The 26,835-nt window shown below is 39.7% G+C and overlaps 2 protein-coding genes across 2 annotated transcripts in view; one reads left to right on the top strand and one right to left on the bottom strand.

Moving 5' to 3' along the window:
• Window positions 1-1,522: 1,522 nt before the first annotated feature.
• Window positions 1,523-17,625, bottom strand: LOC129191595 (uncharacterized). The gene is made up of 5 exons (XM_054795071.1): window positions 16,841-17,625; window positions 16,715-16,757; window positions 14,228-14,311; window positions 13,846-14,094; window positions 1,523-8,825 (listed from the first exon to the last, which is right to left on the bottom strand). Exons 1-5 carry the CDS (start codon window positions 17,216-17,218, stop codon window positions 8,323-8,325), a joined length of 1,257 nt encoding a protein of 418 aa, XP_054651046.1. The 5' UTR covers window positions 17,219-17,625; the 3' UTR covers window positions 1,523-8,322.
• A 2,565-nt stretch (window positions 17,626-20,190) lies between these two features.
• Window positions 20,191-26,835, top strand: part of zgc:153039 (uncharacterized protein LOC767698 homolog) — a 72,922-nt gene continuing 66,277 nt past the window's right edge. Inside the window, exons 1-2 of the mRNA XM_054794490.1 lie at window positions 20,191-20,740; window positions 25,894-26,028. Coding sequence (XP_054650465.1) covers window positions 20,521-20,740; window positions 25,894-26,028 — 355 coding nt within the window. The 5' untranslated portion in view covers window positions 20,191-20,520. The remainder of the gene's footprint in view (window positions 20,741-25,893; window positions 26,029-26,835) is intronic.

Here is a 26,835-nt window from a genome sequence, read left to right as displayed (position 1 = left end):
GCGCCCCTTATGGGTTGTGATCAAAATGCTTTGTAGGACACGCTAGCGTTCATGTAATAGAGATCATCTGCATTCATCACTAGACCAGCGGTGTCCAAATTGCAAATGTTTCATATTTTTGGGCTAAATTAATAATTTTCAAGCATTAAAAAATGACTAAATGAAGTAAAACGCAAATATAAGGCAAGACGTTGTGATGAAATGTAGTTTTCTGCACTGGTCACTAGGTGTCAGTAATGTTACTGTAATGTTCAGTGAGACACACAAGTCACCCATGCCAAGTTGAAACTCAACTCTGAACCCCCGACGTCACTCACTCAGCTCCCCTAGGGAACACATTTACAGCAACGTGGACGAGCGCGAGGCTTATTTATGTCTTAAATGTCTTACTTTCTCCAATTATGTCTACTATATTGGGTAATATGCGTGTCAAGGTGACTATAAGGGTGTTATTTTATGTCTACGGGCAGAAAGGCTATGCTCTAACTAGGAAAATATTTGATTTACAAATAAGGGATCCTACTTAAAAATGCACTTATCATGGTCAAGTGTGGAACCAATTAACCGCATTACTGTACACCACAAACGAGGCATTACTGTACACCACTCATTAACTGTGCCACAAAAGAGGTCAGTCAGGATAATCCACAATGACAGTTATAGAGAACACACAAACCCTTTATTCCTAAAATCACAATTATTGAAACTGACTGATCTGGTAAACTTTCAAACAGCTCAAATTCTGCATAAAGCAAACCGTAACATGCTACCCAATAATGTAGAACAATTCTTATAAAAACATATAAAAACAGATAAAAAGAGACAGCTAAGAATGTATGTAATAGGACGCACTTATTCCGCCTATAAAGCCTTCTGAAAAAAACTCCAAAAACCGCCACCAACACTCTATTTACATATAATGCGACCTGCATATTAACCAAGCTACAGCAACGCTGTCCCTTCTTATTGTTGTTGTAAACATTGTTATGCCAAATAACTACTTTTCCAGAGTAGTGACACCTCGCCACAACATACCGCCTAGCTACTAGCCGGCTAGCGACTAGCTTCAGTATTACATGTGATAATAGTGAAATAGTAGTGAAAATAACAGCCCCGGTCTAGTCCATGATGTTTAACATTACAGGACACACGAAAATCAACTACACACAAGTTTAAAGTACGTCAAGTACGTACAGGTAGTCAGCCATTTCCATTGTTTTATTCCAGTGGGGGCCCAAATTCTTTTCATAATGTCAAAATGCGGGCCGTGTTTCATTATATATATATATATATTTTTTTTTTAAATGAGCTGCGGGCCACACTTTGGGCACCCCTGTCTAAGAGCGTTTAGTAACAGTGCTACCTTATGTTGCATTTGTCAAAAAATAATAGCAAAGGGACAGGTATGGGGTGCATGTTTTGCTGAATTTTTACGTTTTTGTGTGAGGTGGGGTGGAACAATACAATGAACAATATAAATGTTAGTAACGAACATATTTTTGAACAATTGAATATATAAATACAAAAATATAGGTCTAATTAACAATATTACCAAAATATTACAATTATTCCCTTTTATTACATTGACAGCAAAATAAAGTCAGCTGTGCAAAACAAGTAAACAAAGCAAAATCTACTATCGGCTATTACAACAATATATACAATACATTTGAACAACACAACAGTATCAACAGTACTAGTATCGACCTGATACTGATTCAACACTGGTATTGATTCTTCTAATATTTGGTTCAATCATCTGACGGGAATTCGGTGGTTTTCTGACAGAGTTTTGGGTGTAATTATGCGTTTGTGACATGAAAGCGACACACTCCATACAGTGCACGTTCAAATGGAAGCCATTAAGATAAACTTGCAGCCCTTTCAGTCCCCAACAGGAGGTGCGGTGTTCATGGAACAATGATGAAATCATCATTCTTGTCAGTGAAAGCAGGATGTAGGCGCACTAAGTAGTAAATGTCAAACAAACGAGCTGCATGCAATGTTATGCAGATGTCAATAATGATGGTAATAAGAGGTGCACTTGTCAAGCTAATGTTGCGCTGCTGCTTGCAGAGAGCGGATGGGCTTTTCCTCTCTCTGTATGCAAATGATGGAAGTCTTGCAGAGGTGATGTTTATTCATACAAATGGCATGAGTTTGCAGACACAGGCGAAACTTGATGGCGAGAGTGCTGCGGCAGCCAGGTGCAGTCGTCATGTTACCGGAGGTTTAAACACGTTTGCGTGATATGTGCATGCATGGAAATAAAAAGTATCAGTCTAAAAAAGGAAAACAATCAGTGCAATACCAATACTGTACAGGGCCAGTAGCTATTGCTGATATCGATACAATACTTTTTACTTGGACATTTTTCAAGCTTATTGAATCATTTTGAGATCTTGGCTTTAATTTGTTGATCATGATCATAATCAGAATAAACCACAGGACAAAGATTTTAGGGGAAAAAATGTATGAACAAACGTATTTGTGAACAATTTAACAACACATAAATACAGCAATATAACACAATGTCAGAAGATCAACAAAATAATCCTATTATTCCCTTTTATTAAATGCAATTGTTTGAGCAAAATAAAGCAAAAACTATTGGCTGCCATTAAAATATTTTGGCTTTTTGTCCGCCAAACCCTCCAGTGAACAAGAACTTATTCCCTGAGTTTATAAACAATATAACAATATGTGAATATAAAAATACATTTGAACAACACAACAACAAAAAACATATATATGTGAAAATAAACATAGAGGAGAACTGAAAAATATCCATCTCACCACCCCAGTATTGATCCCATTACCGATACAATCCTGGTATCTATAATACAAAGTTTTACCTTTAAACGTGCATAATTTATTACCACTTACTTTACGGAACAAAATGAAAAATATCAAAAGTGGTGAAATCTATCTTTTACAGTATATCAACAATATAGCTATCTACAGCATGCATGTAAACTATAACTATCAATGCAAATGTACAATATCAAATTGGTCATGTTTGACTGGCATCAGTCCCCTCATGACCAACTTATTTACTTTTCCAAAGTTGTATGGCTGAACATCTTTTCAAAATTCAGACAAACTTAATGTCCCAAAAACTTCTCTTTTTGTTATTAATCCATTTCAAAAGGTCAGACGGAAACCAAAACTTCCAATTTTACCCATAAGAAGTAATGTAAATCCAATTAATCCACTCCAGACACTCAAAAATATGAACATAAACACTTTTAATTTACAACAATTATACACTCCTGATCAAAATATTAAGACCAGTTGAAAAATTGCTAGAATTTTCATTTTGCACATTTGTACCCCGCCTGTCGCCCAAAGTCAGCTAGGATAGGCTCCAGCATACCAGCATAAAGCATTTTGACAAAGTAATTTATTGAAAACAACAATTAAACTGAAATAGGTTGTTTATCAGCTGATCAAAAGTTTAAGACCATCGCTCAAAAAATAACAAAAAACTCTCCAAACCAGAACAAAAAATGTTCTCAGTAATGAGTAGCTCCACCATTCTTGTTAATCACTTCAAAAATTGGTTTGGGCATGCTTGATGTGGGTGTTTCCAGGAGGCTAGTGGGAACATTGCTCCAAGTGGTGAAGATGGCTTCACGGAGGGCATCAACTGTGTGGAACTGATGGCCATTTTTATAAACTTCCCTTGCCATCCATCCCCAAATGTTCTCTATGGGATTTAAATGAGGGGAACATGCAGGATGGTCCAAAAGACTGATGTTATTCTCCCTGAAGAAGTCCTTGGTCAAGCGAGAATTTTGAACTGCAGCGTTGTCCTGTGAAAAACCCAGCTGTTACCACACAGACGAGGGCCCTCAGCCATGAGGGATGCCTGCTGCAACATCTGCACGTAAGCAGCTGCCATTTGACGACCCTGCACCACCTGAAGCTCCAGTGTTCCACTGAATGAAAAAGCACCCCGTTTCCACCTTTCAATGTCCCATGTTTGATGCTCTCTGGCAAAGTCTAAACGGGCAGTTTTGTGGCGTTGAAGGAGACGAGATCTTTGAATTGTTTTTTTTGTTTTTTAAACCCTTTTTTCGCAGATGCCGTCTGATGGTTATTGCGCTGCAGTCGGCACCAGTAAGGGCTTTAATGTGGGTGGAAGACTGCCCTGTGTCTTGATGGACAGCCAATCGGATCCTCCGGCTCAGTGCAGGTGTGATTTTTGTGGGTCTACCACTTGACTTTTTTGTTCCATAATGCTCAGGATCTTTCAAAAAATTTAGAATGACGGATTTACTGCACCCAACCTCAGCAGCAATGGCACGCTGTGAGAGGCCTTGCTTATGCAACTCGACAATACGACCACGTTCAAAAAGTGAAAGCTTCTTAGCTTTAGCCATCACAAGGGCATGACAGTGTGAATGCCTGACAGAAAATGGAAATTTTTAGCAGATTTTGGCTTTTATAGCCTGTGGTCTTAAACTTTTGATCAGCTGATAAACAGCCGATTTCAGTTTAATTGTTGTTTTCAATGAATTACTTTTTCAAAATGCTTTTTGTCTCACTCCCCCTTCTTGCTTTTGCATATTGTAGCTCTACTTAAAACCTCATTAAGATCCAAATGTGCAAAATGAAAATTTTAGCAATTTTTCAACTGGTCTTAAGATTTCGATCAGGAGTGTAGTTCTACATGCAGAAAAGAATGCAAAATAATTATAAATGAAACTTTCTTTGGCCCCATGGCCGGTTATTTTGCAGCCGTGCTCAATAAAAAAAAAATTGACTTGTCAGCAGAGTCAACTGCTGATGTAATCATAGACGAGTGATGAAGCTGGGGGACAACTTCTGCAGTTGAAAATAGGCGTTGAAAACACGTTTTCTATCAAAGACACGTTACGAACACAGTTGGACTCACGTAGTGAGTTAATAACACGACAATAACACGAGTCACTAACATGTGCGATTCTTTTTTCGGGGACCGTACTCAAGTCCGAAGTATGTTTTCTACGTGGACAAATGAGCTAGTTTGTGTAGCATTCTCATACGAGTTTGCCAAATGAATATGCTTTAAGCATCACCAGATGTGTTATTGGGTGACTAAGCAAACAATGCTGGGAGTCGTCTGTCCACATCTTTATTAATATCACAAGATTCAAAATGCCGAAGGGTAAAATACAACAGTACGTACAATATTGTATAATAGCCAAGGCAGTGTATGTGAACCGAAGCAAAATTTTGGCAAAAATTTAGTAGAAAACGGAATCATACCAAAAGGTGGGAATTTGAAAACCCAGGTTTGACTGCACTTCATAGGGGAAAAATTGTTTCGGTTTCTGTCTGACCTTTTCAAACCAATCAATAACGAAAACCGATGTAGGACTGTGTATCAGCACTCATTCATCAACATCAGCAACCTTAAATTAAGCCAAGGCAACAAGACAAGCAGATTTGACAAAAGACACATGAAAGTAACTTCTTCTTTTGTTTTGTTACATAAGACCTTTTCATTGAATGTATTTACATAATAGTTAACTTGTTACTTGAACTCTGACATTTTGAATCTGAAAGAAACCTCCATTCATCGTGTCCTGTCTCATTAAAGAAATAAATAGTCCATTATTAGTGTTGATTGCAATCTGCCTCTATACCAACTTCACATCTTAACCCAATGGTGTTAGAATTGATTTATCCAAACTTGAGGCACATTGTGCAAATAAAAGAAAAAAAACAACAAAAAAGAGAGCAAAAAAAGCACAGTGTAAAAAAGAACCAACTGAAAATTAATGTTGATACTAATAACTAATATTAACACAAAGCTTTGTCTTTAAAAGATCTATAAATCTGTTTCTATCCGATTTACAAATATAATTAAACATATAAAAGTGGAGGTGGAAAAAGTTTGGATCACCCATGTGTTAGAATAGAGCAAGTGGAGCCATTTAATCACGCAACAATCAGCTTATTTGTGTCTAATGGCCACCACTAGTTGTTATCGCCGAAGGGGTCATATCCAAGGCAAAAGTAAATGAGACTGGTAGAGGTTCAAACAAGTGGGCTCCATTCCAAGTCATCATTGTAAATGAGAAGTTGTGCTCAATTGATCTTGCCTGGTAAAATAAAGGTGAAAAAAAAGTCGTCCCTCACTACATCGTGGTTCAAACATCGCTCCCTCACTCTATCGTGTTTTTTGAAAATGAATGAATGACAATGGACAATTATTAGTCAAAAAATATTGAAAGACAAGTTATATGTTGTATTCTGGCCACTAGGCTTCAGTAATGCTACACTGATGAGACATGTCGTTACATTACATTACCTTCACACTTCATGTGTCTGCCATGGCATGTCCAACATGATAAAGTGAAAAGAAGTTCTCCTCCCATTCCGTGTGGAAGTGGTAAGGTTTTGGCTTCTTACTTACTTACTTACTTACTACTTACTTTTGGCCTCCCTACTCCATTTGAAACCCTTTCTTAAGTTTAGAATAAATACACTGGAGGCTAACTAATTTGCTCTGTAGCATGCTATGTTTAAAGCAGTCTCGTGTCCCTGCAGTGATTCTGTGATTCCTGCGCATTAGAGTTGAGCAATGTGTTGTAAACAAAGAATAACACGAGTGTAAAGGTGACTATAGGGGTGTTATTTCATGTCTACAGGGCTCTAATAATGGTAAAAATCGTATTTAGAAAGTCAAACAGGTTTTCTATAATATACCTATGAAAATATTACTTTTAATAATACTGAATCCTACCTCGCGGAAATTCACTTATCGCTGTGGGGTCTGGAACCAATTAACCGCGATAAGCGAGGAACGACTGTATTTTGGTTTTCAACAGAAACGTTTATCAAAATGTTTCACCGGTTTTCGTACACTGTCTTGGTTATCAAACAATAATGCATGTCACAAACTATTGTCCTTTTGCCCTGTACTGTATCATTCATGAAATTGAGTGCCCAAACAGAGCACCCTACATGTTGCTGACTCTCTGTGCATTTTTTATTGATATGGGGACAAAGAAAGTTGTCAGCATTTTGATAAAGAAGTTGTGAACGCTATTGAATTCAAGAAAAAACACGAAGGTGATGTCTGTGTGGCTCTTCCTTCTCCTCCATTGGAAAACTGGGAATTCCAAAACCAAGGTTTGACTGTACAGTGGAACGTTGGTTAGCGTTCACCCCTGCTAGTGTATTTTTCGGTTTATGTCGAAAATATAGTATTTTCCCCCAGTTTGCTTACAAGTCCAACTGTGTTTGTAAAATAGCGCCCCCTTTGCAGTACCTAACCTAGACAGACAGCACTTTTAATTATGGGGTGTCTCGGTCCAAGTCTGTATTGGAAGGTGTCTGGGTCCGGACTTGGCCCGCCAGCTAGTAATCCCTGCAATAGGATAAGAATTGATACACAGTACTCTCCTTCTCTAAACTTCATCCTCAACTGCTCAATGTTCCAGTACTTTTTGCAGAAGTTGTTGTTCCCAACAGCTGGCCCACACTTTGGACACCCTGATTTAAACAGTAAATCATGAACACTTACTCTAATCTTTCCCAAAACACAACCAGATGCATCTGTGCAATGTGGCCATCTTCAAGATGAAATGATGCCAAAGTGACAATGGTGAAGGTAGAGATTGAAGTGTAGCTGGATTATGCAGCACACTGCTAGCTAGAAACCTCAGCCTCAGAAGACATTTGATCTATTCAGGGATTCTTGGCTTGAAAGCTGTTGGCAAATCCTCCCTCAGCTCATTTCTTTTCACCATCACCTGCTGTCTTTAATTCATGCATGCTGTTTTCTCTTTTCCCCCTCTCAGTTCTCTTGCGCTCCGCTGTCCCTTTTGAAGTTTTCGGGAGCCCTGTGGTTTTCAAAGGGTCAAAAAAGGGCAGCCCACTGTTCTATCGAAGGCAGAGCGTGGGACAAACATGTGGTACCACCTGTCCTTGTGGCTCTGAGTCAACACCGCTGGTGTCACTGTACTCACACCTCACTATCTCGCCCCCTGCGGATTATACATTATTCCCGCTTGCAATGTGGGAGCAACTTGGCAAAAGCACGCACTTTTGGTAGCAGTTGTGATGCCCAAGTATACAAGGATGTGGTGATCGTGTGAGGACCCCTACTGTCTGACAACCGTCACACAGAGACAACTCAAGGAGTCCCGCTGGCAAAAGCCCACCCATTCCTAACACTTCACAATATAGGACTCATTCCAGCCCAGAGCAGCAGGGGTCACACAGAGAATGGAAGGAGGCATCCGAAAGTCCTTCAAGATGGAAAATTTGCCTTTCAAATAGCACCCATAGATCAAACCATTCTTAGGATTTGTGAGTAGGATTGTCTTATTCAGGCCCAGTTTCCTGTCCTGCAAGTCTAGAGGGATTGGTTCCCTGGTGTCCACTAGGTACTAGGCATCTAAGCCTAGAGTTTGATGCAGACAGATCCTCAAACTTTTGAATAACTTTGCGCACTGATTGGAAGGTCATATCCCTGTACCACTGTCCTCTACTGGCTCCATGAGGGCCTCTGTAGGCTGAGTTTTTACTGAGGAACACATAGTGAGGAGGTGGGAGGCCGCAACGCATTCGAAGCAAACCCTGGCCAAGGCCCAGAGTAGGAAGCACTCCTGAGGCATTGAAACAGGTAGGCAGAGTGACCAGGTGCTCCTGGGTCACAGGGTTGTAGAAGCTAAGAGCCCCGCCTCCAAAGTTAAGGAAGAGTCCGAGGGTTTTGATCTGAGGAGGCACAGTGAAGAGTGGCTCCTTGCATCCATCATAATCGGTACAAAAGGACAAACCATGTCTTTCCAGCCACCAGCCTTCAGAACTGTCCAGGGAGCTCACACCTGAAACGGACACAATTGTGCATTGATATGACGCCTTAAATCAGGGAATGTCAGGTATTGTTTACATATTATCCAATACTGATACCAAATTGGCACTTTTGAAACAATGCCGGTGCTAAAAAAGGGCCCTAACCGGGAAAATATACTAATTTTGCCCAAAATCAATGCTTTTTAATTTTTACACAATTTTGTGACATCCAAGTTGAATGAAATAGTCATTTAAATACTTCAATAATATAAATACAATGAAAACTAAGTAATAAATTCACCAAACGGTATAAAATCTACAAGAAATTGTCATAATTATCACAGCAAAACCAGTAGCAGTACACAAGACAAGGAATGTGTGAAAAATTGCAAGATTTTACAGTACTTTAGCTGCATACATTCCGCTTAATGTGAGCAGAAATTGATAAGTTATTCCTCATTCTGACGACCTCGCTCGTCGTTGGTGGACGATGAGAAAGTGTCGTGTGTTCGTGTGGACACGCGCGAGTTCATTGTGTTGGAATTGAGCACTGCTGTTAGCGTGTTAAGGTCGGCAATAAAGTTTAAAACGAAACTGTCAGACTCCGTGTGTCTCTGTCCACATGTTACATTACTAACAAGATGTTACTTGCCCAAAGTCACCTTCAAGCACTTGTTGCATTAATTTAGCACCCAAATGAAGCACCGATGGCCACTCAGTTTTTCATTCCGGCTACGGTTTACTTCAGCACCGATGTCATCACAATACCAAATTTCAGTATGCATCCCTCACTGCAGCATCTTCTAAAAATTACAATGAAACAAGAAGGGTATCAAAAACATTAAAAACGACAAAAAAAAGGAAACTTGCAGAAAAAAACTTCCAAAATTGATATGCATTATTTTTGGCGTAGGGGTTATTCTAGAACAGAGGTCGGGAACCTTTTTGGCTAAGAGAGCCATGAAAGCCACATATTTTAAAATGTATTTCCGTGAGAGCCATATCATATTTTTTAACACCGAATACAACCAAATGTGTGTATACAGTATTTAAGGAATACTAGCAATTTTAGAATATCAGTCTCTGAATGTATTCTTTGTAATAATGTTGTTATATTGAAGCTAACCAATAATAAATAAATTACTTTTTACCATTAATGCAACTTCTGGTGCTGCATGGTTTTGTGCCCTACTCCGTATCTTTCTTTCTTTTCCTTTTTCATCAAAAGGGTTGTCTCTGCACAATTAGCTAGCTGACTATTTGATTAAAGGAGGTTTGATTAAAGGAGGGACAACCCCAATAATCAAGTTTTGGTGTCTGACACGGAAAACATGGGAAGGACAGCTGGCATTGCGCTAGAAAAAAAAATGGATGGGTTAAAATGCATTACAATGCATATTTTGAATTTTGTAATGTTTCTGTTTCTGTAATGTTTTACTTTAAAATGTCAGGAAAACAAATTAAAATAAACACATTTTATGGTGTTAAGAAATGTCTGAGAGCCAGATGCAGTCATCAAAAGAGCCACATCTGGCTCCCGAGCCATAGGTTCCCTACCCCTGTTCTAGAACAAGGGTGTCCAAAGTGCTGTGCAAAACAACAGCAAAATGGAGAAAAGAGAAAGACAAAACATTAAAAGGTTGAAACCGTCAAGCTAAAGTGTGGATCTTAAGGGCGCACTTACACTAATTTGCACCAGGGTTGTTGCCCGCTTGACACACAAAGTAGTTTGAATAGCATCAGATTTCCGTGCCAATTTGAAAAGAGGTACACTTCCCTGGCTTTACCGTATTTTCCATATTTGGAAATTGTGATATATTGTTTCTACTTTTTGTGTGTTGTATAATAACTGCAATTGATCATTCTGCCCTTTTATTTATGATATCCACCACCTTGCATAATAGAAAAAAAACCTAACTCGTTCATGTGAATGTGACGAAGACACTCGCACCTTCTTCCGCTGTGGAACACCATACGTAAACAAGATGGCCGCCGTGCTCCGTCGCGCAACTGGATGCGAACGTCTTCGTCACGGACACATGAACGCACAGGCGGGAGACAGATATAACGCCGAGCGTGTTGTGAGGTCTGATTTTTTTGAGAAGGCATTTTTGTGATGCAACTGTATTAGTCTTTTGAACGCATATCGTTTTGAGAAGCCAAAGTCTTTACCTAATTGTCCCCAGCAACTAAGTGGAACTGCGTTCTTCATCACGCAAATCTGACAAAACTGGACTAAGGAGACCAAGTGGGGGGTAAGTCGCTGTTATTGGACTATAATGCTGATGGGGATGTCATACAACTTCATGTCAAAAACATTGCACTGATGAAATAATCAGAACAACACAAAACTAGATTAGAACTAATCTACAAAGTCAGGTTACTTGTAATACACTAGAACCCCACTAGTCGTGGAATTTATGTTGATGAGTAACTGAGACACCTATGAAAATGTTTTGAAAAAGAATTAGCAATGAATCATAGAGACATAAACATGTCAATATTGTGGGATTTTCTAACAGCGGTATATGTATGCTGTACATCAGGGGTCACCAACGTGGTGCCCGCGGGCACCAGGTAGCCCCCCACGACCACATGAGGTGGCCACAAGCCTGCTTTTCATTCAGGTTGTCAGTTAATAATGTGAGAACACTAGAAAGAAAAGTATTCATCCATCCATCCATTTTCTATACCGCTTCTTCCTCATTAGAGTCGCGGGGGCATGCTGGAGCCTATCCCAGCTGACTTCGGGCGACAGGCGGGGTACACCCTGGACTGGTCGCCAGCCAATCGCAGGGCACATATAGACAAACAACCATTCACACTCACATTCATACCTATGGACAATTTAGAGTCGCCAATTAACCTCACTTGCATGTTTTTGGAATGTGGGAGGAAGCCGGAGGTACCCGGAGAAAACCCACGCGCACACGGGGAGAACATGCAAACTTCACACAGAAATGCCCAGGGGAGAATCGAACCCAGGTCTTCCCGATCTCCAAGCTGTTACTGTGTTGGCCAACGTGCTAACCACTAGACCACCGTGCGGCCAGAAAAGTATTCTGAAACATAAAATGTGAGTTGTGGATACCAGCCTTTTGTGAATGTTTTGGTAAAACAAGCATATTTGATCTGTTTGGGTCGAAATAAGGTATGAAAATCATTTCTACAAAAATGAGTAGGTAGTGGCCATTTTCATTTTCTAAAAGTAGCTCTCGCAAGAAAAAACTTTGGTGACCCCTGCTGTACATTTTACATGTTTTTTTGACAAAAAATAAGAAAAATGTAAGGCTTGTTTTTTTGACCAAAATGTAAAGTATGCATGGATACACACAAAGTTATACACTACTGTAGTATAGTTGTGTAGTAGTGTGCAGTGGCTGATGTAAGCATTCTCAGTGTGAGAGTGAAGGGGAACTGGTCCCAAGTCCAGCACAGTACAAATGGTCTAGTGTGAGTACGCCCTTAAAACTCCTCTGAAGTTTTTGCAGTGCTTTTCAACTTACTGAGTAGGTTGCGGTCACATCTGTTGTTGACATTTATTTCCTCTCCTTCTCAGTCACATGACAATATGAAGTACAGTACAACTGCTGCTCCTCGTGCTTCAGATGTTGTTGTTTCAATATTATTGAATGAAAATGAAATTATTTAACTCCCCATTTTTACATATTTTTGTGTTTATGTTTATATCCCACTTTCTGAACTGTTTACCTTGCCTCAGTTGGTTTCCTTTTTTTTTTGTACAATCTCGCATGTGTGACGGTACAGTTATTTTTTTAAATTTGAACATAATGTACACACAGGCTTAAAACCTGATTTTTTTGTGTGTAAAAATGCCAATGTGTGCATAATTAACCCTTCTTATTACTTAGAATGCAAATATAAAATTTATAATTCAGAAACCTATGTACCAATGTAGCAAACAATAAACAAATATATTCAAATAGTTATTAATTATTAGTTAAATAATTATTTACTTTCACAGCCAGCCAGGTGAAGCCTATTTACTAACGATATACACAAAAAATGTTATCGGCCACTGCGAGAAAGCAAATATTTTGATCACTGACTTCATTTTGAAGTCATCATGTGCATCTTTGCGTAATTGGGCCACGTGACGGCACTGTTTTTGCACCTTTTCCCCCCTCTCCCTCTGCAACCAAACGGCTGTTGACGCTTTGACTGATTGATGAGGTTTTTTTTCTCACCAATAGGAAGGTGGCGTCATGTTTCATCATGTGTTTACGTTCACACGGCTGCCCTCCTGCGCCAAAAGTACTTACAAATTAGAAATAACGTGACAACACAATGACAAAATCATGGTGAACATTATTGATTATAATTCTGCTTTTGATTTAAAGGCAAACTGTACTTTTTAAAAATTTTTGCCCATCATCCACAATCCTTATGTGAGACATAAACACACGTCTTTCTCTTTTCTGCACGTTCTAAAGCTATAAAAACCGATAAAAAGAGACAGCTCACGTAATGGCATACACGTAATGGCATACATCGATGCTGCCTACAAAAGCCGCTATTAAAAAAAAACTCCAAAAACCTCCAATAAGGTTTTATGGTTTTACATACATGCTGTGACCATGTAGTAACAGGTAGATTCTTGATAACATGTAATACTTACAGTATTTTGCTGTATTTTGGTCCTTTTTAGCATTAACGGAACCTTCTCGGGCGCATTGATTTCACATAACAACATAGAAAACGAACGTCTACACCTAGCATTAACTTTTACAAACTCAACAGCAACAGAAAATAATTGAGAAGGCAAGATTTTGAATTTGCATCTAAAAATGCAGATGTGTTTGCATATTTTAAATCACCTTGAAAACCTTGAAAAACATTTGTTAGTTTAAATAAAGCTTCATTATTCTGATCATATTAACATTTATATATAAGCTGATTAGACACTTTACCATTGAAATATCGGAATAACTGAAAGCAATTCAAGCAATTATACTCAGCGGTGTTGAATTTCTCCAGTCAATGAAGATGTATTAATGCTATAATAGTAATAATAATAATAAACGTTCTAACCGATTCTGTAGATGGAGCTGTTGTAGACATCCACCTCCCAGTAATACTGCCCCTGTGCAATGATGACATCAGCGCAAACCTGAGGGATGTCATGTGTAACTCCTGGGTCAGAGGTCATCATCGACCTCCTGACATTGTTGTCTGGACGTGGACCAGGAGGGATCTCTTCTCGGTAAGCGACAATGAGGGAGGAGTTGGACAAATGGAGGGAAGTGGGAGCCGTTAATGGGTCCAAAGCAAAACGTATACCTAAAAGGGCATCAGATGTCACAAATTAGGAGAATTACATTCTTCTCCTTTCAGCTGATGTAAATAAAACATGTTCAACGTTCGTATACACAGACCCTTTTCTGAGTTTGGGATATGAAGCATGATTTCTTACCAAAAACAGACCGTTCCATGTCCTCCTCCCGTAGATCGACATTGCTCTCAACTGGTGGTGTAGCGAAACTGCAAGCGCTGGAACCTGAAGATTATAAGCAGACAGAATTGTGCACGTGGGCATATACTGTATACACTGAAAAGCCAAACCTCTGTATAGTTAATAAGATCCAATACAAAGCTCATTTTAATTAAAACAGTAAGGTAGTCATTCATTTGTCACTCCATGAATTATCATCATGCGTAAAGGTTATACAGTATTACGAGCAGAGTTACCACTATTACCATTATAATAAATAAATATATTTTGTTTTGTGTTCCTATCATCGGTTTTGCCTAAATCAGGGGCGTCCAAACTTTTTCCACCAAGGGTCACATACTGAAAAATTAAAGGATGCAGGGGGGTCACTTTGACATGAATCCAGTTCGTGTGTATAAAAAATACTAAAGCCAATCCAGATATACTGCAGATATGATTAATAGTTAAATATATTTGACTGCATACACAACAGAGGCCATTTTTTTCATCTAAAATTCAAATCAATACACTCCAAATACAGGGTCAAAAAATTACTGACCAATACATTTCTTCAGTTAATTTTTTTGACAAATATGAAAAATAATAAAAATGTTATTTGCTACTATTATTTGCTACATTTGTATCATTTTGGACAGATATGTACTGATATATATATATATATATACGTATATATATATATATATATATATATATATATTGCCAACTCAATGAGACTGTGGCAGACCACCCTTGAGGCCAACTTTGAGCCAATTGCGCAAGTCTCCATCAAATGTAGCATATACCAAGGAGATGCTCTATCCCTGCTACTGTTCTGCATAGGCCTGAACCATCCATCCATCCATCCATTTTCTATACCGCTTCTTCCTCATTAGGGTCGCGGGGGCATGCTGGAGCCTATCCCAGCTGACTTCGGGCGACAGGCGGGGTACACCCTGGACTGGTCGCCAGCCAATCGCAGGGCACATATAGACAAACAACCATTCACACTCACATTCATACCTATGGGCAATTTAGAATCGCCAATTAACCTCACCTGCATGTTTTTGGAATGTGGGAGGAAGCCGGAGTACCCGGAGAAAACCCACGCGCACACGGGGAGAACATGCAAACTCCACACAGAAATGCCCAGGGGAGAATCGAACCCAGGTCTTCCCGATCTCCAAGCTGTTACTGTGTTGGCCCTGAACCGTGCGGCCCTGAACCCCCTCTGCCAATTAATCAACAAGACTGGCTATGGATACCGACTTAAGAATGGGGCCACCGTCAGTCACCTCCTCTACATGGATGACATCAAGCTGTACGCTAAGACCGAGGGGGACATTGACTCACTGATCCACACCACCAGGATCTACAGCGGGGACATCGGAATGTCATTCGGACTGGAGGAATGTGGCCAAATGGTAACAAAGAGAGGGAAGGTAGTCCATATAGAGGGCGTTGCACTCCCAGAGAGCAGAATAGTAGATGTTGAGGAGAGCTATAAGTACCTTGGAATACCACAGGTAAATTGTTACCATGAGAGGTCTCAAGGAAAGCTGCAACGGTCAAGTATCTGCAACGTGTAAGGCAAGTCCTGAGAAGTCAGCTCAATGGCAAGAACAAGATCCGGGCAATTAACAGCCATGCCCTGCCAGTGATCAGATACCCTGCTGGGATAATAAGCTGGCCAAAGGAGGAAGTTCAGACCACAGATGTTAAAACACTTGCTCACCATGCACGGAGGGTTCCACCCCAAATCCAGTATCCAGAGGATAGACACTAAACGCAAAGAGGGAGAATATGGACTGGAGACTCCCAGATCGCAATGGGAAACCCCTCCAAAGGTGGTGGAAAATGAGAGGGCTAAGATCCTGTGTGACTTCCGAATACAGACCGATAAGATGGTTGTGGCCAACCAACCGGACATCATGATAATGGATAAGCAGCAGAGGACAGCCATTGTGATGGATGTAGCCATTCCCAATGAAGGCAATATCAGGAAAAAGGAACACGAGAAACTAGAGAAATACCAAGGGCTCAAGGAAGAGCTGGAGAGAGCCTGGAACGTGAACACAACAGTGGTGCCTGTGGTCATAGGAGCATTGGGGGCCGTGTCCCACACACTGGAGAAGTTGCTCCAACAGATACCTGGAGAAACATCAGACATCTACGTCCACAAGAGCGCAGTCCTAAGAACAGCTAAGATACTCCGCAGGACCCTCGAGCTCCCAGGCCTCTGGTAGAGGACCCGAGCTTGAGATGAACAGCCACCCACCCTACCAGGAGAGGGGTGAGGGAAGGTTTTTTTTTTATGTACATACATACCCTAGCTAAATGTAGGTGATTGTCATTAATGACTTGCAACAGGAGCGATTGCGTTAATTAAATAGCACATCTTTATTATGCCCACTAAGGTGAGTGAAAGTGCTGTGGTTTTCTTAAATTTTGATATTGTTTACATAAACTCACATTGTGCTGTTTCGTCATCTGCAACCACGGAGTAGATTTCCCCCTGACAGTGAAAGTAGAGCAATGAATTAAATACAAATATTCAATATACTTCAATTCATTCATTCAAAGACTGAGACCTCTTACTTGCATATGTTCTGGTGGTTGTCTGTCAGTCTCCTGGCTGCCGCGTGCAGACTTAAGAGTGGGATATTTTGGGAGACAGGACAAAGCAGATGCCCACGTCTTGCAGGGCAGCTCCACATCATACCGACACAGTGGACACAACACAGAGCAGCTCAGATGATGCCGGGGGGACCGAGCAGACCTCTTTGCCTTTTCGGCAGATATACAGTGCATGCACATGGCATGAGAGCATGGCAGGATCAGGGTAACATTATCATTTCTTTTACAAGCAGCACATTCGGAGAACTCCTGCAAACAATCTGTGTCCTTATTTTGACTCCCGTAGATAGGTTTATTTTCCTTGTCACTTCTTCTGGGACAAAAAGCCAGTCCTGACATGGTGATGATAGAATAAATTTGACTCCCTCATGTCTTCCTCTGTCAGCAGGGCTGGAATGGAAGTAATTTTGTCCACATCTGATGTTTAGAAAGAAGCAAAAATATGAAAAAAAGCCTCCAATAATTCCATTTACTGTGTGAAAGCGTGACTGCGTAAGTCACAAGGCCTCAGCCGTCAGTGAACAGACTTCTCATCCTTTTGTCAAGAACACATCTCATGCTTTGGTATGGAGATATCCCGCTGTGGCAAAAAAGACCAAATTCTCTTCCGTTCCTCCTCAGTGTAAGACTAACGGCTATCGGTGTGGCTGGAGGATGCAAAGCAGACGTCCCCATGTTGTGCTAACTCAGTTGTGCCCCAGATGACTGTGGTGGCTGAATTAGGTAGAATGGCCTGAAAGCTGATAAAAGACAAGAAGGGGGTGGTCGTGACAGAGGAGAGCAGCCTTTGAAAAGGCACTTACCGCTTGGTGTTGCTACGGTAACTGTTTTTCCCTTAGAGGAGGGCAGCCCTACAAGATTATGTGCTGCAAGGATCTGTCTGGCATGAATCACATTTGTGTGGGTGCTCATTTTGTAAAGTGGACACTATAATACATTAGTCTGACTAAATACCCCCAAAATGTTGGTAACAAACAGTGTTATAGGTTTATTGTCTGTGCAACACACAGCTCCAGCGCAATATGAACTGCAAATACATACATCAGAGTTGTTTTCTGCTGATAGTGCAAAGGAGACAGTTTATTGTGAAATATCGCGTTAATTCTAGGGAAGGTAGATCAGGTCGTTTGTAAGAAGATGACACTAAACATATTTTACTGTTGCACAAAAGGTGAAAGCAATAGGTGGACATCAAAAGATAACAACGCAAGACACAATTTGTGAAAATGATCATAGAAGACAACTGAAAAATATTGCTGTTATTACACGAGTATCAATCCAATACTGATACTACCTTGGGTATCGATACTCTTGATATAGGTGTTCCTCGGTTAATGGCGTTCCATGTTACGACGATTCGTGGTTGCAAACGCACTCCCATAAATTCATTAAAATTTTAGTCCATAATCATGAGACTCGCTTGAGAAGTACTTACAGCGAGCGCCAGTGGAAGAATTTGGGCGACGCCCAGCACAAGGATGCAATGTGTGTGCCTTGTGCTGGGCGGATTAATACAGTGTGTGCCTGCTCAGCCAAATTTAGTAAGAACATCTCTTATTACTTTTTACATTTCATTATGTCTCCCAAGCGACAGTGTGCCAAAGAAAAGGAAAACCATCACCACGGACGTGAAAATGAACATTATAAAAACCTCAGCTAGAGGAGACACACTCACCAATATTGGCCGCTCTTTTGGTCGCAAAGTCTCAACACGCTAGCAATGGGAGAGTTCCTTGTTCCTTTTTTGAACTTCTGGGTTCTGTCCAGTGCTTCCTGCAACAGCTATTATCTCATAAATGTCTGACATTACTGATCAGTGTAGAATACTACATATCACAACATCTTTGAATGAGTCTTCTGAATGCATTATACAGTCGTTCCTCGTTTATAGCGGTTAATTGGTTCCAGACCCGACCGCAATAAATTAATTTCCGCGATATCGGATTCAATATTAGTAAATGGAACATTTTCATAGTTACATATGTTTATGACTTTCTACATATGGGTTTTAATATCATTACAGCCCTGTAGACATGAAATAACACCCCTATAGTCACCATTACACTCCTATTATTCATTGTTTACACCGGATTGCACAACCGTTATGCTACAGGGACTCTAGACAGCCGCTAGCAAGCTAGGGCGCTAAGCAGTTAGCCTTGAAATTATTTCTTCTAAACTTAAGTGTTTCAAATGGAGTGGGGAAGGACAAGGTAAGAAGCCACAAACCACTTCCACACAGAATGGGAGGAGAACTTTTTTTTCACTCTGCATCCATGGCTGGCTTCATGGAGTGCAAGGTAGGGTGATGTAATAAGAATGGATGTCTCATCCATGTAACATTACTGCTGCCTAGTGGCCAGAATATGACATATCACTTGCATTTCAATATGTTTGGACTAATAATAGTCCATACTGTACCACGAAATGGCGATCATGAATGAATGAATTAATTTATGAAAAAAATGTGATTTGTGTGGGACAACTGTATTGGTATTTTAGTTCATTTAGCCATGTTTACACTTAAAAGTGCTTAATTTAGGCAAAGTAAAAAAAAAACTACACAGTCAACCACGAAAACAGCCATGATTTATTAATTGATACATTTAAAAAAAAATGTGATAGAGTGAAGCTACTAAATTCAAAGCCTGAAATGACAAGGGATTACTGAAATTGTTGAATGTTATGTTTGATTAATTCCTGAGTTACAAAGAGTGGCCTAAGTGGGGCCATTTGCAGATTATTATAAGCATAAAAAAAGGAAAAATACAGCACAATGCCAAAGAACGAGCAGATTTTTCTCTTTATGTTGTTTACAAATGTTGATACAAATGACTAAAAACACAAACCGTGTCTTTAACTATATATTTTATTTCTATAATTTTATTTGTTTTTCCTTTTTACGAAAAAAGAGCTGTGTTTCGGACTAGAAAGTAGTTGGCGTCCCAAATACTGTGTTGTCATTGGTTAGAACAAAACACGTGAACCCACAACAGGCTGGAAACACGATTGCCGCTGAAAACACAAGGATTTGAAACTATAGTGAAGTACCATAAAAATAGACCAATCACACCGGAAATGTTCGTTTCCGTGCAAAGGTTTTTATTTATTGTTTGTCCACTAATAACGCTGTTATTGGAGTTAATTTATAACATAAAAGTACGTACGTAGACATACGGTTCCCCGCCCGTTAAAGTAACGTTATAGGATATATTATACTGTACAGAATATAGTTTAACTCTTGGCTTTTATTTTGATTATCCGGAAATACTTGCGGGTGGCGTATTTTTTTATAGTTTGTGCATCACATGACACTTGCACACAGTCGATATACGGAGAAATAGCCAGAACTGCAGTACATTGATGGACTTGGACCTGACTTTTAAAAGTATATGTGAGGTTCGCTGTAGTTAGAATATAAACACCGCGTGCTCTCAAATAATTGTACTCACAACATGCACTTTTTCTCCCGACGTCGATAGTTTAGCTTCCTTGTATTTTTCTATCCGATAGTCACCAGGACATGTCACTGATTAACTTTGGTGATGATAACTTTATAGCCGTGTTATCCGTTAAATCAGTCAGTGAGATATTGAGAAGAAAAATACGTGTTCGTCTAAACAAGAGTGTAGTTCGTCAATATGTCAGAGCGTACGCCGCTTCTCCACTACCGTCTCTCCACCAGCGTCAATGAATCCGAGCTGCGGGCTCCTTCAGCCGGTCAGGCCTGGGAGAAGCCGCCGGTCAGTCCCCGGCACCGTTTCTCCCACCCGAAGCAACCGAAGAAACTTTCCACCTTCTTCGGTGTGGTCGTCCCCACGTTGCTGTCAATGTTCAGCGTGGTTGTATTTCTGAGAATAGGTGAGTCTTCAGGAATCAATTCTGCATTGTTATTATATTTTATAAACTTTGTTTAGTTGTTAAATTTAGTTGTTTCAACGTGTACTCGCTTCAGTAAAACAAGGGCGTCCAAAGTGCGGCCCGGGGCCAAATCCCTACTGACAGATCCTTTTTTATTGGCCCTCTGCATATCTTACATGTTTTATACTTACTGTACACCTGTACTTCCTGTTATGACTGGGTTTTTATTGGTGTGTGCGTCGGTTACCAACTCCAATGTTTTTCGTACAGTATATTAATTTATTAGTGGCAGCCCTCCTGGCCCGTTTCCGGTTTTGCTTATGTTACGATTGGTAATGCAGTTCTCTCTGCCACTTTGTATCAGTACACAAATCATTGCCGATGTGAGTTTTCTAAGACTTTTAAGAGATATATATGAATCGCTGTCCTAAGTGTGTGTGATCTTTTATTGATGTTGTGATATCATTAGAGCAGGAATTACAATATTGTTTTCAACAAATAGCGTCTGACTGCCAAACAATTTAGCTGTGTACTCTGATTTAAGACTACAGTTTAATTGACTCTTATTAAATGCACGTGTATTTGCACGTGTATTTGCCACCGTTGTTACCGTTGTATATTAGTATTCAGAATAATAACAATAGCTTGTACTTGCGTATTTCAGATACTTAACTTAAGTAATGTGTCGTGTGTACACCTCAAAGTCCACAAATAAAGTTGATAAGTCCATCTGATGACTTTGTTCTTGGACCGGAACACCAGAGTGGTCAGTAATTCCAGACACCAGTTTCAGAGTTTAGTACTCAACGCTACTTGTTAGTTCACCTCATAAACACATTATAGTGGGACTTGTTTGGGTGGTTGGTCACTTATTTTATGGAAAATGCCCTTATTTTCAAATGCAAATGTTGACAGGTATGCCTACCATGTCCATAAAAATTATATGCATGTGTCATGACCAATTATGCAAATTTGATGATGATGTCATCCAGCTTTCCTGCAACTCACCTTTACAGATAGATTGCAGTCCTATGAGAAACACTGAACTTTACCTCCTATACTTTCATGTAAGATCTATGGTCAATTTTGTAATGTAACTACACCCACACATTGCTAGTCTCTGCAAAAGGTGATTTTAAAAAAGGGTTTAACTGCACTGTAACATCCTTGAAATTCTTGCTGAAATATTCTGCTAGGATTAATGGGCTTTAAAGTTAAACATTTTTCACCTAAAACTGATATAAGGATTTAGTTTTACTAGTGTGAAGCTAAAAATAATTTGAAATGACATGCAAGGTTTCGCATTATTGCTATAAAAGCATGCAAAAAGGACTCAGACAACCATGGAGACATTTACTGTATATTATTCCTTCTCTTTCTTTGTATTCCGTTGTGTGTGTTGAGCTTGTGTGTCAGTCTTCTAGTACTACCACCAAGTAATTTTCTACCCCCACCCCAAGTCTCGTGAGATGTCAGCTGCTGCGCTCCATACACACTCACACACACAGTAGCGTCTGTGTAGGACTTAAGACTACTCCGTCACAGGTTACCCTGCACAGGACTTAACAATGGTTTAATTGTTGATGCAAGTTGTTATACCTATCAATCTATAATGCTTTATGTATAGAATGGAGGGGTGGGAATCTCTGGCTACCTCATGATTCAGAGGCCTCCGATATGATGCGATGATAAAATGATTATCGTTGCATCTCGATGCATTTTTTTTGTGATCAATATTTGTAAATATTTTCATGCATAATTGTTTTTCTATGTATATATATATATATTTTTTCTCACCGTGTACTACTAAAACAAAGCATATTTGTAAGAATCCACAATTAAAATAAACATGAAACAGATTAATTTACTTCTATTATCTTTTAATAATTGGAAGGTTACATCCACCAAAACATATTTCCCATTGCACAGAACCAGCAGGAAAAGTAAAGTGCACCAGTAGCAGCATGTATAAAATTAACAATCTTCGGCATATTCTGAGTAACCAACATAAAAAATGCCATGATTCACAAATAAATATAGTCTTCTGAATTCAAACTAAAATCCCCAGCATGGAAACTCTGACAAAATAATATTTTTGCTGTTTAGCAAAGTCAAAAACAGAGGTCATACAAAATATAGATTTCTGTACTAGCGGCTCTCTTGCAAGAATAATGCTTGCAGATGACAGTATATTATGAATAACCAAAAAAATTAGGCTGCCCTTATTCCCAATTGCAATGTGAGTGAAATAATGTTGGGACGTTGTATCTAGGTTCCAAAGTGCGCAATGAAGCAAGAAAGCCCCGCCTCTCAACAACCGAATACGGCCACAAATCCTTTGCAATAAAAGTTGTGATTGACTTTGTGATTCTCTTCACCCTTTCTGAGTTGGGTGGAAAATTAGTTATCACCTGCTCACCTAGTATCACCTGGTTCTCTGGTTGGCAGCAACTTCAGCTGGCTGTTTTTCCTCCTGGTTCAGGTGCTATGTGGTTTCTCATATTTGTCGTGTTCCCATAATATAAAATATTTTAAGCTTGTATGACAAAGCTTGCCTATTGTCAGGCTCTTGTAGAGCTCATTTTTACCTTCTTTTACCTACTTTTACATTACGTTAAAGCCAAAGTGCTTCCAGATGCACATCCAGCGAGTGCGGGTCAGAGTTTATGCTCAGCCATTCTGGTAGTGTTTTACACTTAGGTGCACCACCATAAACTGTCTGGGCGGCACTTCCGCTTTCCATCAGCATCGATTGACATTCATTAATCGATTAATAACCGTTGTTGTCCGCATCGCGATGCATCTAAGAATCGATTATTTATCCATTTCACACTGCCTGTAGAGCTGGCAATTTCACAGCTTTCTCCCATCTCTGTTCTGTATAAACGGCGCCGACAGGGATATTAGCTCCAGCTTTGGCGAAAGATAGAGGCAAACTGCATCTGTCACTCACTTCTCCTCCTTTGCTGTGTTGAAAGTAATTGTTGCTGTCCAAAATAGTTCTGTGTAAACAGCAAAAGAGAAGAAATATTTTGCAGGGGCTCTGTGTGGAAGATACTTATCTATCTAAAATTTAGCTTATACAGTGCCCTTTAAAAATATTGGAACATTGAGGCCAATTTCTTTATTTTTGCTGTAGACTGAAAACATGGGTTTGACATCTAAAGATGAGTATGAGACCAGTTACCTACAGGTGTGTTTTGTTGCCCAGGTGTGTTCTATTACATTGTTTATTCAATCAATAAATAGCACCGAGTGTCAGTTTCTCAGTTTCAGATCGGGTAGGATAAGTTTTGCAGTTTAGACTGCATTTAGAGGTGAAAATGGCATGAAAACCAGACAGCTGCCCATGGGTGAAAAACAAGCAATTGTGAATCTGACAAAAGATAAAAAATCAAATCTTTAAAAGAAAAGCCACAATAGTACATCCTCTGTTCAAGTTTCACATGCTTTTGTTATTGTTGTAGCTGACTTTGGGATTTGCTTAATTTTGTCATGTTATCATAATTTTGAGTAAGTTTTTTTGTTTTGCCACATTATTCATAGAATTTTTAGTGAACACTCATTTGCATGTTGCTGTGATGTAAATGAATGTGTCTCTTGGAGATTTTTTATTTAGGGCTAAGCTACGTTATTTTCCGCACTTCCACTTGAATGATTTGTGTTTTGTCAGGCAATGGTGCGTCACATTTCCACTTTTGACCAGTGCTGCAGTTTTAGAGCATATGAGACACAGCGGTTTGGCGCTGGATTCTGGAAGAGTGACCATATATTGGTCCGTCCATTCACCATTTTTCTATCAACTTTTCTTACTTGTGAGCAAACCATGGTTCGCTCATTCACTTCTCAGCAAGTAAACAAACAATTTCTGTGGCTCATTTTCAGTGACGTCACCGCGTTTGCCGTCACGTAACCGTAATAACTCATGTAATTATGCCTGCCATCAGTCTGCGAGCATGATTATATGTTATTATTATTAATATAGTATATTTCCTATTCACTTTAATTTGTCATGGGCCCATAAAGGGTCATCACTTGGTCCATATCTGGACCGAGGTCTGCCATTTGGTGATGGCTGGTCTACAGCAAAAGTAAAGGCACCTCAAAGTTCCAATATTTCTGTAGGGCACTGTACGGTGGGACACATTTCAGTCAACATCATTTATGTCGACAACCGATATGGACCTGTCATGTCCTGGTCCACCGTGTTCTTATTATTACTAAAAAGTACTCGCTTAAGTCAACATACATTGTCAGCCGCTTATGTCGACATAACATTTAGAACCAAAGGGGTCATTTCTATGAAAAATGGGTCCATCTATGTGGTCATGTTGTAGTATTGTTCATTTTACGGTTATCGCCATCAGATTTCTGGTTATGTTAAAATCAATAACTGTGGGTTCCCTTAGCAGCTCCTTCAGCAGCATACTGTTACACCCACGGTGTAAGAAGGAGAGGTTCCGCAGGTCCTTCATACCGACCGCTGTCAGGCTCTACAACACCTGCACCACCTGAACCATGTGTAGTCACGATGCTTTACTTTACTTTACTGTTCTCTTTACTTGTCTTGCTTGCTTGCTGCTGTAACAAGTAAATTTCCCCGCTGTGGGATGAATAAAGTACATACAATACAATACAATACAATACAATAAAATCAACAAAGGGGCAACAGAAAAGGAAATGCCACATACCTTCAGAGCTGCGGAATAGGCCAAAGGTTCTTTCTACGTTTGCGGTAGACTTCTCAGCCAAACATTTTTTAAAAATTCTTTATTGCCCATTCTTCTTACGTGCAAGCAATGGCTATTTTTGATTATGTTGCCAAATGCTTATGTTGATGTGAGTCGGTCAATCTGAGGGATGTCGAGTGGTCAACGGGTTCCACTGTATAAGAAAATTTACAGTTGGTAAAGGACGAAAACGGCAGCTGTGTTTCCAAGTGTGAAAATCTGCGTGATACTTTTTTTGTTGTTTGTTAGCATGTCTTGTTTGAACTGATAATTTCAATGTGGTGTGATTTTTTTTTTTTTCTGTTTCAGCAAAATGCATCTTTTTTTTTTGGTTTAATTCACACTGGCTGCTAAGTTCAGTTCAGTTTTGTCAGTTACTAACCTGCATGTCCTTTTATCATTTGGTGTATGGTTTGTCCACAGGATTCTTGGTTGGCCAGTCTGGACTGTATCAAGCAATCGCCATGTTCATTGTGGCCTACTTCATAATCTGCATGACTGTGCTGTCGGTGTGTGCCATCTCCACCAATGGCGCCCTGGATGCTGGGGGGGCCTACTGTATCCACCTACAATCTTATGCTATTATGTGACACCTGCAGTTGACGGTCTGTCCTGTCAATAATACAACGCTGGTTCCAGAGTTTGACATGCTGGCTGTTGCGGAAAATATTGACATTTTGAAATACTGACAAAATGATTCCAAAAACAGGAACCTGCGGTCAAACACTTAAGTTTTGGAATGTAACCAATATTTTTGGGAAAAATTTGCTCTCTAAAGTCACAAGAACTTGGGAATTTGACCCGCCCTTGTGCATTATTTCAACTTGGCCAGCATCAGAGGATTAACTTTGTGCATATGTTTTGCTTTTTATTTTGCTTTTTGGCAACACTAATTCAAAAAGCTGCCTACACAGCAGCCTCTCAGGGATTGCAACGCATGCAGCATAGTGCCGTAATGCCAATCAATTTAATGGCCAAATGAAAACAAGGACATTTCATGACTTTTTTTAAACAAACAAACAAAACAAGAAAAAAAAACTAAACAGGACGGCCAGGAAAGGATGTGAAAACAGGACATGTCGTTGGGTCAACATAAACATACAGAAATAAACCATGTCAATTATAACTTACATGACGTCACCCTATTAAAATAATGGCCGAAGTCAGTTTTTGCAGACAATGCGTTTTTGGCCTAAATCATCTCGATAATGCTGGCCAATTCTGGTAAAAATTGTAAATACTTAGTTATCTAAATCTAAATCCTTAGTTGAAAGGATGATGCTCTATATGCCCTTTAGGACAATGGCCTATGTCATTTTATTTTTTTCCTAAGAAAAAACCTTTTTGATTGATTGGTCAAACATG

This window comes from Dunckerocampus dactyliophorus, chromosome 12 (assembly GCF_027744805.1).
Source record: "Dunckerocampus dactyliophorus isolate RoL2022-P2 chromosome 12, RoL_Ddac_1.1, whole genome shotgun sequence".
NCBI lineage: Eukaryota > Metazoa > Chordata > Actinopteri > Syngnathiformes > Syngnathidae > Dunckerocampus > Dunckerocampus dactyliophorus.
This window is presented reverse-complemented; position numbering and strand designations above follow the sequence as displayed.

What these genes read in the sequence shown, in the direction of transcription:
- LOC129191595 (XM_054795071.1), bottom strand. Translation starts at nt 17,218, where the DNA reads ATGTCAGGACTGGCTTTTTGTCCCAGAAGAAGTGACAAGGAAAATAAA. An exon ending in AACCACCAGAACATATGCAA is followed by an intron (nt 16,758 to 16,840) that starts GTAAGAGGTCTC and finishes TTTCACTGTCAG; the next exon opens with GGGGAAATCTACTCCGTGGT. An exon ending in CATGGAACGGTCTGTTTTTG is followed by an intron (nt 14,095 to 14,227) that starts GTAAGAAATCAT and finishes ATGCCCTTTTAG; the next exon opens with GTATACGTTTTGCTTTGGAC.